At 41.9% G+C, this 18452-nt stretch overlaps 1 protein-coding gene across 1 annotated transcript in view; it reads right to left on the reverse strand.

Annotated features, from left to right (window-relative positions):
• LOC136645409 (dynein axonemal heavy chain 11-like) overlaps positions 1–18452 on the reverse strand; it is a 264485-nt gene that overhangs the window by 174175 nt on the left and 71858 nt on the right. Inside the window, 6 exon segments of the mRNA XM_066621643.1 lie at positions 843–935; positions 3667–3805; positions 5202–5318; positions 5414–5559; positions 8818–8974; positions 16406–16566. Coding sequence (XP_066477740.1) covers positions 843–935; positions 3667–3805; positions 5202–5318; positions 5414–5559; positions 8818–8974; positions 16406–16566 — 813 coding nt within the window.

An 18452-nucleotide genomic window follows, 5' to 3' on the forward strand; every position in this document is an offset into this window, starting at 1 on the left:
GGATGTAGTTACTCATAACGTTGAGAAAGGGGATTAAAGGCTGAAGCCAAACAAAAAGGTAGGCATCGAGAAGAGGTTTGCAGGAAGCTAAAGAGGTGACACCACATACATGTTCAGGAATAGAATTCAATACATGGGGCGGGGCAGCAAGGGAGAATGACCAGAGTTGTGTTAAGAGAGCCCAAGACCTTCAAGTGGTCCCTTAAGAGTAGGAGGAGCAAATATCACAGGCAGGGATGTAGCAGGAAACAAGGGCTGAATGAAGGGGTAGGACAGAACTGTGGAGAACCTTATGGGTAATGACAAAGAGTTTCTGCTGGATGTAGAAGAGAATGGGAAGCTACTGAAGAGATTTAAGGAAAGTTTCACTTCCTATCTAAGTGACAGGAGAAACGAATAACTGCAGCAACAGCAATGTTTGGCATAGAGGTGAGAGAACTTGAGTGTGAAGGGGAAGACCAAATTTTTCAGCAGTTAAGGTGGAAGATTATCAGAGCATGATCCAGAGATTTACTTGAAGAGATGGAATGGATGGAAAATTTCTGCTATTGTTCACTGTCATGACTTTGCCCAGATTGAATATGGGAATCAAACAAGAGGAAAAAATAAAGTCGGCTGCATGTCTTGTGAACAAGTAGATGAGACATGAGAGTAAGTGATGAGATATATAAGGGTTGAGAGTAGCAGATCCTGGTTTTGATTTTGGTTGCAATAATCTTGCAAAATGAGACTGTACTAAATTAGATCTAAAATAATGGTTAATTTGACATCAACAGCAATTCTGCATCAATCTTAATCCAAATCAGCTGACACCAGATGAACAGCCACTTTTAAAAGATAACCTGATCTTCAGGTTTGCTCTGGTCTTCACGTTTTAGCGATCCAGCCACAACCAAGACAGATTTTATAGCTCTAAGACCCCAGTCATAATGATCCTATGGAAGAGAAACAAACTATTAGTAAACTCCATAGTTTTGCCATCATTTGTAGAACTGCTAAAGCAAATTTAAATGGAATACATTAATCATGCAACAATAAACTGAAACCTACACATATCTGTGTAGAAGATAGTCCAGTTTATTCTAGCAAGCATCTATTTTTTATTTATTCAGTCATTCTTGGGATTGGGGTGAAAAAACCACTTTTCAAGTGGTTTATTGACATAATTTTTAAAATAACGGCTTAAAAATTATTAAATCCCACACTTTAAAAGGTTGAATATTTTCTGAGGAGCAAATGCAGTTAAAAAAGTATGTATGGCCTTCTTCCACACTTGAAGGGAGCACTGGTATTGTTTGCAATGAAGTGATGAGTGGAATAGAAAGGACTGTGCAATATACAAATCCTGGACTGGAGTGGATTTGAGAGACCTAGATAAATGCAGTGTCAGTCTTCTGTGAAGTCATGGTTATGAGTCCCGGTTGGAGGTCAAAAATTAGAAAATATCCATTTCTCTGTGGAAATAGTATCCATAATAATTTTTGACTTTGCACCTCCTACACTGTAAAGATCCAAGAAGTTACAAACAAGTCAGGATTGATTAAAAATAGTTAAGCCATTTTTAGAGTACATCCACAGTACAGAAAAGGCCATTCACTCTTCTCAGTAGACCCTGGAAACTATACATCTGTAAGAGATAGGAATCTCTAACAAAAAGTTCTCACCAAATGATAATCATTGGATTTTTCTGGGAGAAGCCATGACAGTTAAAGTGATATAAACCAGTATAAGATTGTCCTGAAGATAGGACCAAGTGGTTGCATTTGTCTCACAAGGTCAGACCAACTATCTATAAAACCATCACTGAATCAGGGCCTAGGAGAGGGGGGTAAAGGGGGTAATTTGTACCCGGGCCCAGGGTCTGAAAGGGGGGCCAGGAGCCAAAGAAGGGGGCCCAGAAATTTCCTGGGATCTTACATTTTCCAATCTCAGACTTACTGCCCACATGGGATATGCATGGCAGCAACTACTGCCAGAAGCCACATGCACCAGGCCCAAGAATGCATACATTCCTTAACAGTGTCACATCTGGGAGGAAGCTGACCTGCTCTAGGAGCTCTTTGGCTTGTGGATCTGCTTACAATGAAGGAGTGGATGGGAGCTCAGGGACACAGCTGTAGGGTAACAGCTGCTGTAGGAGTGGTACCCACCCCCATTGCCCTCCACTCTGTTTCATCCCCTCCCTCTTTGGGAAGAGGGCCCAAAGAAACTTTGTACCCCCTGATAGAATTCCTCTTGGAGGCCCTGCACTGAATGCACTAGAAGTACATGTTCCTCTGTTACTGACAATTTTAGCTATTGCTATTATGATTGAAGATTCAGTTTATTGAATTGCATATATTGTGGGGGGAAGGATAAACATAGGCCAACCATTCTATGAATACATTCTAATTTACTAGTCAGTGTCACTCAGTCCTTCATGCCTCCTAGTAGAATCATCTAAGGAGAGATGCAATTAGTAGATACCCAAGGACTGTCGTGTTTTATTCCTTAATCAAATAATGTAAGCAAACTTGCAAGTACAAATGTTTGAATAAAAGGATTAAGCTAATCTTTTATGAATTACCATCTAATCCTTTTGGAAGGCTAAGACAAGTAATGTGTTAAAAATAGCTGCCTTTTTCTCAGATGCTATTATTAGCTTAACATTTCCATACATTTGCCACAGAGGCGTGTAGTTTGAGTAAAGTGTAAAAATATAGAAGGCATGATTAAGCATCTCTGATGTGGTTCTCAACGTTAGTCAATAATTAGACAACTCAACATGCTCTGGCAGAAACTATAATTTATAAATAATCACTTTCCACTGAAGAAGAAATTTTGGCTTCAGACTAAAATCCTACATTTAAACATAAATGGACTTGAAACTCTTTTAGTACATTCACTTCAGTTGTCTCCAATGCATTGAGACTAAAAGTGCCATGAGGTATAGAGGTACCTCCTCATTTTCAATTGACAGTCTCTGTGGTCTACTTCTCACTGAGATATTAAACCTGTATCTGGACTGTACCACTTCAGCCAATACAAAAATGAGGGGGTGAGAACAGAGCTTTTCAGGGCACAATCTTATCCAACTTTCCAGCGCAGATACAGCTATACCAATGAGGCATAGGCTGCATCTTGCAGTGGGGGGGGCGGGGTGGTGGTCACGGATGCCTCCTCAAGGTATGGGAATGTTTGTTCCCTTACCTCAGGGAGGCAGTTTGGCTGCATCGGCACTGAAGAGTTGGACAGGATTGGGTCCTCAGCATGACTGCTGTTTTTGTTACGCTGCACAGCCATGTGGCTCAAACGCCGTCAAAGCCAAGCTGCATGCAGTTTAGAGCTTGATGCTCCAGGAAGTCTGGTGATGATATTTTACATCATTGTAGTGAGTTCAGAGATGACAAGAAACTGCTGCACAGTAAGCAAAGGGGTCCACACAGCGGCTGAGTGGACTCATTGCAGCGTGGATGGCTTACAGAGGGGTAAGGGGAAATAATCTCCCTTTCTCTCCAAAACCTCCTGATCCTCCCCTACCCAACAAGATACAACAAAGGCCTTTTTGTTGCCGCAGTATCAGTGCAGGAGGGGGGGAGGACTGGGCTCTAAGCAAGCAAGCAAATAAATTAATAAATTAATGAAGTGTTCAGTATTTAAAAAAAACAAAACTATGTCCTCTGCCACCTGGTTAGACAGGAGTTCACGACGAAGTGTGTAGAGACAAATAAACTTTCTAGAAAGCATTCTGGCATCCACAAATCCTTCTGCCACCAGCATTATTTCACAAATAAGCTCCAAGTCTGGAATCACCATTGCACAGGGTCTGCCAAAATGAGAAAATGCATTAAAATGTACATGCTAATAATACCGGCAATCACCATTTTACAACAGAGGGCCAATTTTCAAAGTTGCCCCATTGCTCATGCCGATTTCTTGTCACTGCATGGAAGAGAAGTCTGCACATGAATGCTTTTGAGGAACATTCTTATCACCAGTCCTCATAAGGACTGAGCAGGTACATGCACAGGGAATGAGAGGTCTGTGTATACCTCCTGTAAGTCTATCAAGACTTTTCCCTCCATTGGTCAAGGAAAAAGTAGAGGGAGGAGAGAGAACTGCATCAGTTCTTCAGAGGTACAAACAAGCATCCCAGTCTACATAACAGCCTGAATGTTGGCTATATGTGGAACAGGGATTGGTTACATCCTCTGACAATTCTTCCATACATGGGCAATTTATTCACCTGGCCAAGGATCATGCTGTTTCCAAATTGTAGTACCCATTTACCAAACAATTGCATCTACCACACAATGTTGTCTTTTACTCCAGACCCCATTACGAGCCACATGAAATTTCAAAAGTTTTAACAGGATATTGTACTATTATTCATTTACAAATGCATCTTAAGTGCCAGGAATAAAAACCTAAAATTGCTAGACACAATTCTGCACATGGAAAGTATCTCTGGTTCAGCAAAGGACTGCTTTGTGTGTCATGTTCCAGCATCACACAACAAAAATCTGAATCCAAAGATGCATTTGTATGGTACTTTTTTGGCTATGCAAAGCACTTCATGTGTATTCTGTTAAAGTATTCCTTATAACAACCTCATAAGAGGCATATCATGATCCCCATATTGTAGCTTGGGACTGGATGGTGGCAGCATCCCACAGGAGATCTGACAGCCCAATCTTATCCAGGCCTTATGCTGTCAGATCTCCTGTGGGAGATGCATATTGCAGCTTGGGACTGGCTGGCCAGGATGGGGAATGGCCAGGTTTAGGAGCAGGAGAGAGATTGCCAATTGAGAGAGATTGATCTTGGTGGCAGCCACACACCCCAGATCCTATCCTCCCTTGCTGGATCAGACCTGACCCAGAGGTTCTTCAATAACAGCATAGGATGTGACAGCAATACTGCACAATCTGGGCCAGCAAGCATAGGATTGGACTGTGGGTGAGCTTAGGGCAGAGGCACGAATTGAACCAGGGGCGTCCCAATTCATAGCTCAGTTCCTTGGACAGTGTGCTACAACAACCCTTCTGTTTGTGTAAAAGATTGAGCAAGAAGCTCAGTGCTACAATGGGCTGTTTTCATGCATTTAGCACTGTGTGAAACAAGCTCTCATGCCAACAGATGAAGAATAGCACTAGAAACTGATTTCGTTCCACAGTGGTTTTTTAGTGGGTCTGTGTCACTTTTCTTAGGATTGTTCTTACCGAAAGAGAACTTTAAGGTTTTCTGGCAGTTCTGCTTTCCCTGCATAGCCAGGGTTCAGCGTTATGAAGATCCCCACTGTTGCCTTCAATTCAATTGTTTCACCTAAAAAATTAAATCTGCAGGAAAGGGGGAGTGATGTTGTGACAAAGCAAGTTTTTAATAATGAATGACAGAAAATTAAATTTTGGAACATGTTTCATTCTCAGCCTACCTTTCCTTCTTGTGCCGGATGGCATCCTGAATAGCTTTCACCTGAACAGCGACAACAGACAGTACCTCCACAGAAATGCGATTGAATTCATCAAAACATCCCCACACTCCTGTTTGGCATAAACCTTTGTAGATATTTCCAATGGACTAATGATGGGGGGAAAGAAAAGGCATCCATATAGGTGAAATCTAAGCCAAGATTACTGAGCAGAATTCTATGCTGAGGTGATTTTAAAGGCAGCTGCATTTTCTTTGTTTTCAGAATGAATGATGTTGCCTTAGTTTGCAACAAGCATGTGAAGAGTGTTTACAGGGAAGGTGAATTCTTTCACCACAGAACACAAGGCAGTGTACTGTTTTTTCTTTACGGATGCAGCAAGTGTAATAAAACAAAGAAGTAGTGTGGTATAAAGCTTATTCAGCTGGCTCAGATTTTCTAACTGTGGGTGTGAAGACTACATAAAGTGCAACAATAATCATACACCAACACAAATGATATAATCTGTACATAATGTTTCAAGGAAGGAACTACATGTTGTATGGCCAATGGTTAGACTAACTTTGAATCAATACATTTGGTACAGAAGTTCAGTGTGCATGAATAAGGTCCTGCCCTTGTGCTCCTGGAATCTAAACATCGCTAGATTACATGAGAAGAAACTGCCGCTAATAGATGAGTCCACTCGCAGAAAAATTTACTAGTAATGAATTTAGGAATGAAAAGGTCAGTCAGGACCAGCTTTAAGCCAACTGAGGGCGCAATCCTAACCTCTTATGTCAGTGCTTTCCAGCACTGACATAAGGGCAATGCAGCTCTGAGGTAAGGGAACAAACATTTCTTTACTTTGAGGAGGACTCAGTGAGTGACACCCAACTGCAGGATGCAGCACATGTCCCATTGGCACTGCTATGCCAGTGCTGGAAAGCACTGACGTAAGGGGTTACGGTTGCACCCTGAATTAATTGGGCCCCACACCTAAGGGGGCCTAGTCTTGTCAAACACATTGCAATGGACACCTTACACCACACAGCAGTTTTTACAGTGAACAGCAATAATTTTAATTTTCTTCTGACTTTTTAAAATGTGCTTAGATCCATTTGGTCCATTAACTCACATGCACTTTTTAAGGGCACTTTTTGATTGCTTTCCATTCCTCTACAGAGATATAAAGCCTATAATAAGATTCTAAGCTTCTAATAAGATTCTCTAAGATTCTGCAGACCTTGGCTGTGAACCTGGGGCCCTGCAAAAATGTTTCCAATTGGGCCTCACAGGTCTTAAGGCCAGTTCTTCTGAGTGTTCTAGGGGCCAGCACTACTGTTTTGTTCCATAAATTGGATGCAACTCCAGAATATGCTAGAATTGCGGAACAGTCTTTGCCTTACAAATAGCGTGCTTTCTTTAGGTAAACACTATGGGTTGCACAATTTCCAATACATTTATATGCAATATACTAAAATAGTTTTCTAGAACAGATATTTTGGAAGACTGTACAGGGACAAAGCATTTACGGAACCATCCGTAAGGCTCGTGTTTACCAGTGGCTGATCTGTGGGCAAAAAGCTCTTCAGATGGCCAGGTATCTCAACCAATTTTAGATGACTGAAGTTCATGAAAAGGTTTGAGTTTCCTCTTTTCTCCAATGCTATTCACCTTTATATTCATAAAACTAGATGCAAATGTTTTCATGCTTTGTAATTTTGTGGAATTAATTAGCAGAATTCAATTAACAAGACCTGGGGTCTACCTATTTAATTTCCATACTCATATGGTCTCCATTATCATAGTATTCAAACCTCCTTAATGTATGTATCTGCACATCACTCTTATGTGCAGGGTTGCTTAGCTGAATTATTTGTATATAAAACTGTACCAATTTTAATCTTATTTAAAGGACTGTTTCAGTGAAAGTTAGCTGAGCTACTGGAATTCTTTCAATAACATGTCTCCACAAATTTGAATTTTGCTCATAATATTAATCCAGGTAACCTTCTCACAGTATCATTTTGCACAACTACTAAAATTGGGGCATGTTTCATTTATCAGAAAATGCATTTGCAGTAAATCTCAAACCTCACAAGTATTGCAATATTAAACTAGTGAACATGTTAACATTAATTCATCTTTCCAGAACAGTAGGGAGCTGGACAATCTGTGCTCAGGGCAGTTTCGCCCCTGTCCACCCCCACCCCCCAAGTCAAACTGTCACATAAACACTAAGCTAAGTATCATTGCGTGTCATATGAGCAACTGGCACTGAAGCTAAGTCTCAGTGTGCAAAATGCAGTGAACTGGCTTCTGATGCAGTGCCTGCTGAGACACTGCAGGCTTCATTCGTCAAGACTTTTAATTTGAACTCTTGTCATGTTTACTCTCACTGTGACAGAGACTTCAGTCATATAAGAAATTGACACCAATAGAACTGGTGTGGTCTAGTGGTTAAGAGGCTGATTGCCCAATCCTATCCCTCACCTCTGGTGCTGGTGGAGTGTTTTTTACTTGCTCCCCCCCCCTCCCCAGTAGGCTGTCTGGTCACCTATGAATCTCCTTGGACATATCCCAGCCATTTTGCTGGTGTGTGTCCAAGGAGAGAAAAGGGACAGGGCAACTTGGGAAAGAGGAGATAAGATTTGACATATGTTGGTGCTGCCAAGAGTCACCCCTCACTCCCTCTCCATGCCCCCTGCCCTCCCCCTTCCTGCCCATGACACGCCTTCACCACCAACTTACTGTTGCATGTACTCTGCCACTGCCCATTTGTTACAGTGGCCCAGCAGCACAAAACAGCAGCCTGGTTTTTGTGCTGCCATAAAAGACTTTGCACTGCTGGAACACTAGTTCCAGCAGTAAAAGGCCCCATTGGGGCCAGCACTGCACATCATGACTTCCATAGTTTTTCCAAATTCACCTTTATCATGAACACATGAGATGGTCTAAGAAATGCCACTCCTCCAGCTGCAAAATGGGCATTAGGATACTTACCATTCCTTTGTAAGGATTCAGTCAAAATAATACATGTGAAGCACTTTGCACACTCAAAAAGCACTACTACAACTATTATCATTATTAGTATCAAGACTAATCCATCTGTGGCATGAGAACTATGTAAACAGGTGATTGATTAAATAGGTGTTATCTGAGTGCTTATTCTGCTGGTTTTAACTAAAGCTACTCATAAGAGTACTCCTTGTCTTTAAGTGTCAATTGTTGCTTAACACTATTGTTAGGAAAACCCAAACTTTGAAAAAAATGCCTTCCAAATATTCAAGGCAATGTCTATAAGGTTCTCTTTGTACATCACTTTTCACCATTCCGTTTAGAGACGTCAGCCTTTAGTCAATTTGCTGATGTACTTGAGTCACGAATGTATTAGTGGACTACAAGATCTTTAAATGAAAAAGTACCTTATAATCCATTTGTTCTGAACAACTGAAGACATAGACCATCATTCCAAGAGAATGGCCTAAGTCCTTGGTGGTTTCTGTTTTTCCAGTTCCAGCAGGGCCCGACAGCACACCACTCATAATCAAGTGAAGAGATTGTGTCAATGTAATATAGCACCTTTAGGAAACAAAAAGTGTAGGTGTACATTCGTAAAACCTACATAAGAAATATTAGAATCAAGCCATCATTATATGCACATGAATTGGAGACCCTATTGCAATCCACCAATAACTCATACTAATCATGTCTTAAAGAAGGCAATATTGACATTCTGTACAAGCATGAGACTGATCCAGCTAGATTGCAAAAGAATAAACGCTAGAGGAGGAAAACACATGAGAGCAAATCCAAAAAGGAGATGAATGTGAACAGAGTTACACTTCTTTTATCCAATCTTGTCCTGGGCCTTCAGCAGTAGATCTCGCAATCTGCTGCCATATACATTCAGTTATGGTGGTGCAAAAGATGCGTCAGTCAGATGCTCCAGAGCTTCCAGTGCAAATGGTCAGAGGGTCTGTGTGCTAAAGGCCAACACAATGGAGCAGCTAAGGTTGTGGGAGGGGGCAGGTTGTGGCCAGTTTGGGGAAGGAGTGGATCTTAGTGGCAGTAGCATGCGCTGGGTCCTACCCCCCCATTACAGGCATGCCTTAGGAGAGCTGGTGAGAGAGGAGACATGCCTTAGGAGAGCTGGTGTGGTTCCAAGGAGACCCACTGGCAACTAGGCAGTCTATCAGGAAGTAAGTATAAAGTATTTTATACTTATAAAGTATTTTTTTAAATCTAGGAGATAAGTAAAGTATTTTTACTTCCCTTTCCCAAGCCATGTTGTCAGATCCCCCACCATAGCATGCAGCCTGCATTCCATTGGTGGCACTGCATGCTATAGGCTGGCAGGGGATAGGCTTGGGCCGCCCATGTATAAGTCAGGGCTCCCATCCTATGGACCCCATCCACTACCACTTCATCAGTGTAAGACTATCTCTGTCAGTGTTGCAGACACAGAGATGACACTCTAAAAGCAGCCACCAGCATGAATGCCACCTAGCCACTACAGGAGGAAGTACATTGGCAGCAAGGGTTTGCAGTGGGTGGGGAAGGGGAGTAACAGGGCATTTTGGGAGAGGAACCAGGAGGCGTGTTGGGGAGGAACGTGTGGATTTGGCAGCAGTCAACAGGATTTCAGGAACATGACTGATTCCTGAAAGGACAAGCCTTTTGGGCAGAATTAGCAGCAATATAGTACAGTGTCCAGGATCTCCAGCCCAGCTCAGATCTGGACAGCACCACAGCTCACATCTGGAGAGAGAAGACTTATGGGACAACCCAAGGAAGGGCCATGGGAACATCACCAGGCTCGGAACGGGACACCAGCACATTTGCAAGTGAGACTATGGCAGCGACTGACCTCAAACAGGAGGACCCAAAAGTATCAAAAGAGCTGAGAGCGGCTATGAAGTATGTGCAGCATGCCATACTTTTATTAAACCATATTAAGGGGAGTGGGAGACTAATTATGGGTAAGGAAGCAGCTGCAAACCTACCAGAGAGCATGTGGCTGAGAAACCAAAGGGATTGGAGAAGGAAACAGGTGTGAAATAACCCTTGTTATTCTTTCTTGTTATTAACCCTTGTAATGTTCTCATTCTTTCTGAGGTTGCTTTGGGGTTTGTCATGAAAGGACAGGTAAATGTCTGAATTGCACTTAAAAGTTTAATCAGGCAACTGTTTCCAAGACACTTTTGGGAGTGACAGTGTTCTGCAACAGCAAGTATGAAAGCTGCAGTTGAAAGGGGAATAGTACTGATCTCTTTACTGAATCAAAGTAGATGGGTACAGCACTGTGGCACAGAAATAGTAGAAGCAGCACACACACACACACACACACACACACGCACGCACGCACACAAGGGGGGGTACCTCTGTCTAAATGGGGTCTTTTAAACCCCATTTTCTGTTTAGTGATGACAGAGGCTGAGGAAAGGAGCCATCTGGAAGTGCCTGAAGCTGAGGTTGTTTATGAGGTTTGAAAAAGATAACCTCAGAAGGGAGACCGCTAGATGCCACATACCAAGCATGCTAAACCTCTCCATCCCTCTATCCCCTTATCTTGCTGTATCAAGTGTCTAACACTACAAGTCACCTGCTGAACACAAAGGCACCTGCAAACCATTCAATTTTGCACCACACGCACGCACGCTGTGAAAATTACAAGTCCTGGGTTGAGGAAGCTGCTATAGGGTAACCTTCTCAGTCGTAATGAGGACATGGAGGCTCTTTTCTTTCAGCATGCCTGGTGCCAATCCCAATATGGTTTCCTTTTTCACTATCCAAATTTTTACTCACTGGAGTTCTGAGAGGGGGGCCAAATTCTAAGTTTTTCAGGTGCCTGGTGTAAAGCAGCCCCTCTCCCTCACCTGCAGAATTATTTGGAGCAGTGAGAGCAAAGCAGAGACAACTCCTCCACTTCACTCTCCCTGTTCCGAATGGCTCTGTAGGTGAATGGGAGAGGGCACTTTACACTGGCATTAGGCACCTGGAAAACCTAGCGTCCCGTCCCGTCCCCCCCCCCCCGCTCCAGGAATGCCAGTGCTTTCACTTGGCCCTCCCAACAAGCCTAAAGATGTAGTGCCATAGTTAAGGTTCTAATTGGTGAGTTCAGAGGTGAAGGAATCACTTTTACAGTTGATGAGTATCAAGAAGCCTGTACTGAGGCTTACAGTGCAATCCTATGCATGTTGATTGAGAAGTCCCATTGTGTTTAATTAGGCTAACTCTCCAGTGAGTGAGTTTAGGATTGCAATAGATAGACTACTGCATATTTTAAATCAGAATCTTCATAGTTATCATGGATATACTCATGGCTATATTACAGTACATTCCATATTCCATAGGAATAAAGCAGCGCACAGAGAGAATTGCCAGTGAACAATATTTAGGCATTAATGTCTCAAATGCAGAAGCAACTTATGGCTGCAAGAGATCTGGCAGCAACAGCTGCACTATGAAACAACAAGAACACAAAGCAACACAAAACAGACTCTTGTAGTCATACTTTTAGACTTTGCCTGTTGAGGAGGCAATCACGTGTGAATCCACCAATTAGATTAGATCCCACCAATTAGATTAGATCCCAGTTAGACACATTGTCCTTCTAGAGTACCTGAAGGACACTGATTTTCCTGTTGATCACTGCTAGTACAACTACAAGATCAGAATTCAGCAGGATCAGCATGGGTTGCAGAGTCCAAAATCATCATCTAATCTGTGCAAAACCTTGTACTTCTTTCTACTGGAACCGTCCACCCACAGAAGAAGTTCCTCCCTAGACAAATCCTTGCAAGCATTAATTCTAAACCCGGTACAGTACTACAGAGCTAAACACTGGCCAACAAGATGAATGTTTTGGGAGACTTATGGTGCAATCCTATGCATGCCTACTAAAAAAACAAGTCCCATGGAGCTCAATGGAACTTACTTCCGGGTAAATGCCTATAGGATTGCATCCATATCGTGTGTTTTTTTCAAACTAAAACTGCCACATAAGAACTTTTGACAACATTTGTACTTTCCAAGGCCATGTTTCTGGCCTCTCCATTCACCATTTATTTTGCCTCAATTTCTTGGCCACCTGCCATGGGCATTGTTCCCCAACCTGAAGAAATCTCTTCCTCTATTTACCACCCCGTGGCCTTTCATGCTAGCTGGCCCCACCAGGTCTTCCTGCTTTCTCTAAAACCTCTTCTTCCTCATTAGTCTTCTTCTCCACCCTTGATCTTCATCTGCTTCACCTTTGTGATTGTCTTTTGTGTGCTCTGATATTTTTGACTTCCAGAAAACCTTTTCCCTTAGTGCTACGGTACTTTTGCTTTCTATCGTGACCATCTCCACATGATCCCCTAACCCTACAGTACTTCTTGTTATTACTGTATACCTGCTCTCCTTGTACTTTGCTAGTAGGTCTGCCTCCATTGGTTTCTGAAGAAGTGGGTTATTTCCTTTGTCCTTTCCTGATCACGATGCTCTACCTTTTTTCCCCTTAAACTCCACAAGGTGTCTTCCTTTGTTCGTTCTCACACACCCTCCTCCAGTACATTGATCCTACGGCTTTACTAAGATATAATTGATCATGTCGCTCTCTGCCCGCTTGGCACAATCTAAGTGGCCGGCCTTTCCTATCTTTTTTTAACCAGCTGTTTCTGTCATGTACAAGAATGCTATTGTTCTTTTCAAAACTTTTAACATTACAAGAAAAAAAGGACATGGAGAAGGATACATGGGGCATTCGGTTACAACTAGGTGGACTGCTTGGTCGTTTAAAAAAAATTAATTTTGTCCCTACCACCTTTCCCTTCAAGGTCACAGAAATGCCCCACTACATTATAAAGAGGGGGGAAAAGTTTTTTTTTCCCCTGAATGCATAACTTTGAGGGAAGCATGGGGTATTATAGCTTTTATATATATATTAGGTTGCGGGGAAATAATTTTTTTTTTTTTTGCAATTATGGAAACATAAATTTTTTGCCTATATACTAAAAGAGATAAGAGGTGCGTCTTGGGTGAAGTACAAAAATTCTTCAGTAATGCCTGTGGTCAAGAGAGCATCTTCCTATTGCTTTTATCCCTTGTGTTCTATGTCAAAATAAGTGCTCTGTGAAGTCTGAACAAGGGCATGAGAATGAGACATGCTTTGCTTAACAGGATAATACGTCCCAGCACGTGTGAACAATAGAATGATACTCCTAACAGAATTATCTCTTAGCCATCTTCTCCAAGTAACTCCTTTGGGTCCAGCATTTGGCAGACTAGTTTGGCCTAAATAATGTGAAACTTGGAAGGTGACTTTTTTTCCTGAATTTCCACCAACGAGATGGACCCAGTAGTTTGAAGGTGAAACCCTGGGACAACTGACCTAATAAAACAAAATATTCTGTTCTACAGACACTTGGTCATCACTGCAGAAATGAAGACTATAATTCAATGTCAATTTTAGTTCACATGTGTGTTTTTTTAATATGATCAATCCTAACAGTTATTTCCAAGATTAACAATCTGAATTTGATGAAAACCATAAAGGTCGTGCCATGTGAATAGCACTTGCAGGGGAGTGATGGCAGGAGAGGGGTATTGCCTTCATCTCCAGCTTGGGGATTTCTCAGAAGCATCTGGTTGACCACTATGGGATGTTGGCGTAGATGGACCTTTGGTTTGATGCACAAAGGCTCACCTCTTGTTTTTATGCTCTTGTGATTGACAGGTCAAAGCATACAATGTCCAACAAGATACTTATTCATTAGAAGTCCAATTCTGTACACCCACTGAGCCAAGTCTGCAGAGAAAGGTTATCTCAAAATTAGATGAGAACAGGATATTCAAGCTTCAACACAGCTCATGATTCCATTGTTCCTCATCATGTGCTCATTTCCAGGCTAGCATCAACCTGTGCCTGTATCAAAAGGTGCTGGCATGGAAATATCTGCCCTGGTTTTCCTAGTCCCAATTTCACCCAATCATACTTCCCAGGTTCCTGAGTGAGGTACATCACTTGCACCCCCTTACTCTTACAGACATGTACCCCAAGTGACTGATTTGAAGCAAATGAAAACCCTAAATATACACTTCTTCTAGTTTCTCTTGTATCAACAGTTTTTTGATATGATAGGATGATGCCTGAACGTCTAGCTTTATACTTGCTTGATATGACCTATTCAGGGCTTGGTACTATTTTGGCTTTTTAAAAAATCCAACTCCTGTTGTAATCAATGGCTTAATTCAGTGGTTCTCAGACTTTTCAACAGTGCAGTCCACCTCATCCTCTGCAGTGGGTTGCAATGCAATGCTTCTTCTAGAACTGCAAAGCCTCCTCAGTACGCCCTGGAGGCCTCTTTGGGTCACACTGGGTTGGTGACCCACTCTGTTGGCCTCCACGGGCCTCAGAATGGCCTGCAGAAATGAACAGAAGCTATTTCCAGTCAAACCAAAAGTTGTGTCTGCAAACCAGAGATCACTTCCAGTCGCTTCTGTGGACAATTCTGAGGCCTGTGGAGGTCAATAAAGTAGGTCACTGGCCTGACGCCACCCAGAAGAGGCTTGAAGTGCCTCCCAAGTAGGCCTTGCAGTGCTAGAAGCAGCATCACATTGCAGCCCAACACATGAGTTCATGACCCACTGCACACTAGGTCACAATCCTCCAGTAGGTCATGACTCACAGTTTGAGAAATGCTGGGCTAGTTATTTTTGGCAGGCACTGAGATGAATTACCATGCACATGAGGTATTTCTTCCTCTCTGGGCAGCACCCCTATGAGATGGTCTTTTCTTGGTAGTCTAGAATATGTCTGCCTGCATGATGTTGATCTGTGACCAACCTCGCTCAATTCTTAGAACCTTTTGCCTGCCTTACCCTCATCCAAAACCGCACAAGAATAGGAATTCCATATTTTCATGCAGCTCAGCAGCTTGATTATTTAAGTGCTTATTCAGTGCATTAAAAAATCCTAATCACCCCTTCAAAGCACATGGCTCCACACAAGGCTTCCCATGTCTCACATACAGAAGGATCATCATCACCATCATAATAGTGTGGCAGCTGTGCTTTCTGGAAGCCAGAGAAGTTAGTCCTGTATGCAGCAGACACACCTCAGCTACTGTCTGCCATCTGCCTAGTTAGCGGGCAGACAGCCGCAGGAGACAGAGACAGCTGCTCCCGACAATGTAGAAAACATCAGTACTTCCTTAAAGGCTTTGGCAATGTGGATAAACAATTTCAGTGAAAAGAATATTTAAAATTGCTGCAAATTTTCCCTTGCAACTGCTATTATGCATCGCACCACAACAAAATGATTATGTTCAGTGGAAAGGGATTTTTTTGTTCAGCAACTGTGAACAGTTCTACGCGATTTTTTTTTTTTTAAACAGAATGACAGTTAACAAGGCTAAAAGACCATTGTCCTGGACAAAGAGCTTTCCTAGCATGCAAAAATAATTAAGGGGCTTTCTTTTCTTTCAAGCAAAACATACATTTTGCTCATATTAATAAGCTACTTTAGACCTACTCAGCACTTCTTCTGCTGGCCCTGATACCAAAAACAGAAAATGTCAAGACCTTGAACATACACTGCTATCTGCTACTGAATCAGACCATTGGTCCATCCAGGTTAGTATTATCTACACTGAATTGTACTCTTTTTCCACATTCTCAGGCAGGAGTCATTCCCACCCAGCCTGGAGATGCCAAGACTTGAACCTACAAGCTTCTGTATGCAAAACATTGCTGAACTTCTAAGTTTCAGTCCCTTATGCCAGATGATCAACAGAGCACAATTACTTCCCTCCATTCCTAATATTTGGCAATTTGTCAGACTCTTGATTTTCACTATTTTTTAAAATCACACATTACAACATCTTGTTTTGATGAACAAAGAGACAACTCCAAAACCAGAACATTTATATATAGATCATAGAGTTCCACGGCCTTCCTCTTTCAAAGCTGCCCCATCAGCCATTTTAAATTTTAGTTTTAATATTAACAATTTTAGATATTTGTTCTCACCTATTAGTAAGAGGTGTGATGACCAGCCTGGTACTGTTCCCCAGATATTCATAACAGTATTGAAACTGAGCATCACAAATGTTGACAAAACAGTCACTTTGCTCTTCATCCCACCTGTGACGCAACTGTGATAGCCAAGTAAATGCTTGTCCATTAGAAACCTGAAAAGTAAAAGAAAAAAAGTGTAATAGGTTAATAGACACGCCTGGAAATCCCTTGAGGGAGGTTACCATCTAGACCAGGGCTGTCAAACTAATTTCAAACAGAAGGCCAAAGTTAGCATTCATGGTGTCTGCTGAAGGTCGGAAGTGACATCATTAAGCAGAAAATGACATCATAAAGCAGATGATGGTCAGAAATAAGCACTTTGTGCTCACATAGAAACTCATTAGCTGCAAATGACAGAAGAGAAAATGTGCAAATCTTGTTCATATTTCCAAGATATGAGAGAGCCCAATTATCAAGCTGGGAGACTCAATTATAATGGGACCAATTATAATGGGACTCAATTATAATTATAATGGGAGCCACAGAAATTGCTTCCGGAAGCTGCATTTGGCTTACAAGCCTTATGTCTAACACCCATGATCTAGACCAGTGTTTCTCAAACTGTGGGTTGGGACCCACTAGGTGGGTTGCGAGCCAATTTCTGGTGAGTCCCCATTCATTTCAATATTTTATTTTTAATATATTAGACTTGATGCTGCCATGGTATGTGACTGCACCAGGGGAAAATGTTACAGGTTTGTACTTTTAAAAGGTTACTCTGTATACGCTTTTAACAATGAAAGTAAATGGGACTTACTCCTGGGTAAGGGTGGGTAGGACTGCAGCCTAGGATAATGAAAAATATTCCTGCTTGATGATGTCACTTCCGTCATGACGTCACTTCTGGTGGGTCCAGACAGATTTTCATTCTAAAAAGTGGGCCCCGGTGCTAAATGTGTGAGAATCACTGATCTAGACAAACATTCTCACATCTTCCTCCTATAGCAACTTTCCATGCTTCATTATAATCCACTTCTGGAACTCCCCTGAATTTTAAAAACCGTTCATCCAATGGCACATACAGCTGCTACAAAAGGGGAGGGACATGAAGAACTTGGAACTCCTGCTGTGTGCACATAACACACTGTGACCACTGCTTAAACAGCTACAATGACTGCCCATTCACTTCTGGACCCAATTCAAAGAGCTAGTTCTAACCTTTAAGGCCCTCCATGATCTGGGTCCAGACTATATGCAAGACCGTCTCCTCCCATACATTCCAGCTTTTAAGTATTCTGAGGGGGCTCTTCAACAAGTGCTGCCTTTGTCCCAAGTTAGAGGGGTGTCGGCACTGGGACAAGCCTTCTCTAAAGTGGCACCACAACTATGGAATTCTCTTCCTGGGGAATTGAGAATTACTCCCTCTCTCATGGCTTTTTGGCAAAGGATCAAAACATACCAGTTTTGTCTGGCATTTGGTTGCTGAGTGGTTATTTGCTCTCTGTGCCACTGCTGTGATTTGACTACCTCCCTGGACTAATTTTTTCCCAATTGGCTCAATGAATTTTGTTAGATTTTTGCTCTGTTTTTGGTTTACATTTCATTATGTAATGTTAAAATTAATGTTTTAATCCCCAGTTTGATGTTTTTACCTGTTGTGATACTTTGTACCTGATTATAAAGCTCTGTAAGCCTCCTTGGGCATTTGCTTCAGCATGAAAAAGGTAGGATATAAATATCATAAATAAATAATATTCAGATACCAGGGTCCCTCAAGCACCAGTCATGCTTAAATATGACCCAAAAACCAAGAAGAAAATATTTTGCAATCTCTGCGTACATTTTCTGGATCCAGCTATTCATAGAGCACCTCATGTAGCAACAACAGGTCCTGTCAACATAACAAATGATAAATGTTCAAATACCTTCCTTCCATCAGTCACTCATATACCGAATACTATTCAATAAGTTAGAATGGACTTATTCGGGAGTCTACCTAAGATTTTCCCATTTGGACAACAGAAACCTTTTCTCTCTAAATGTCAACTACACAGAATAT

Source organism: Tiliqua scincoides, chromosome 1 (assembly GCF_035046505.1).
Source record: "Tiliqua scincoides isolate rTilSci1 chromosome 1, rTilSci1.hap2, whole genome shotgun sequence".
In the NCBI taxonomy this organism is placed as follows: domain Eukaryota; kingdom Metazoa; phylum Chordata; class Lepidosauria; order Squamata; family Scincidae; genus Tiliqua; species Tiliqua scincoides.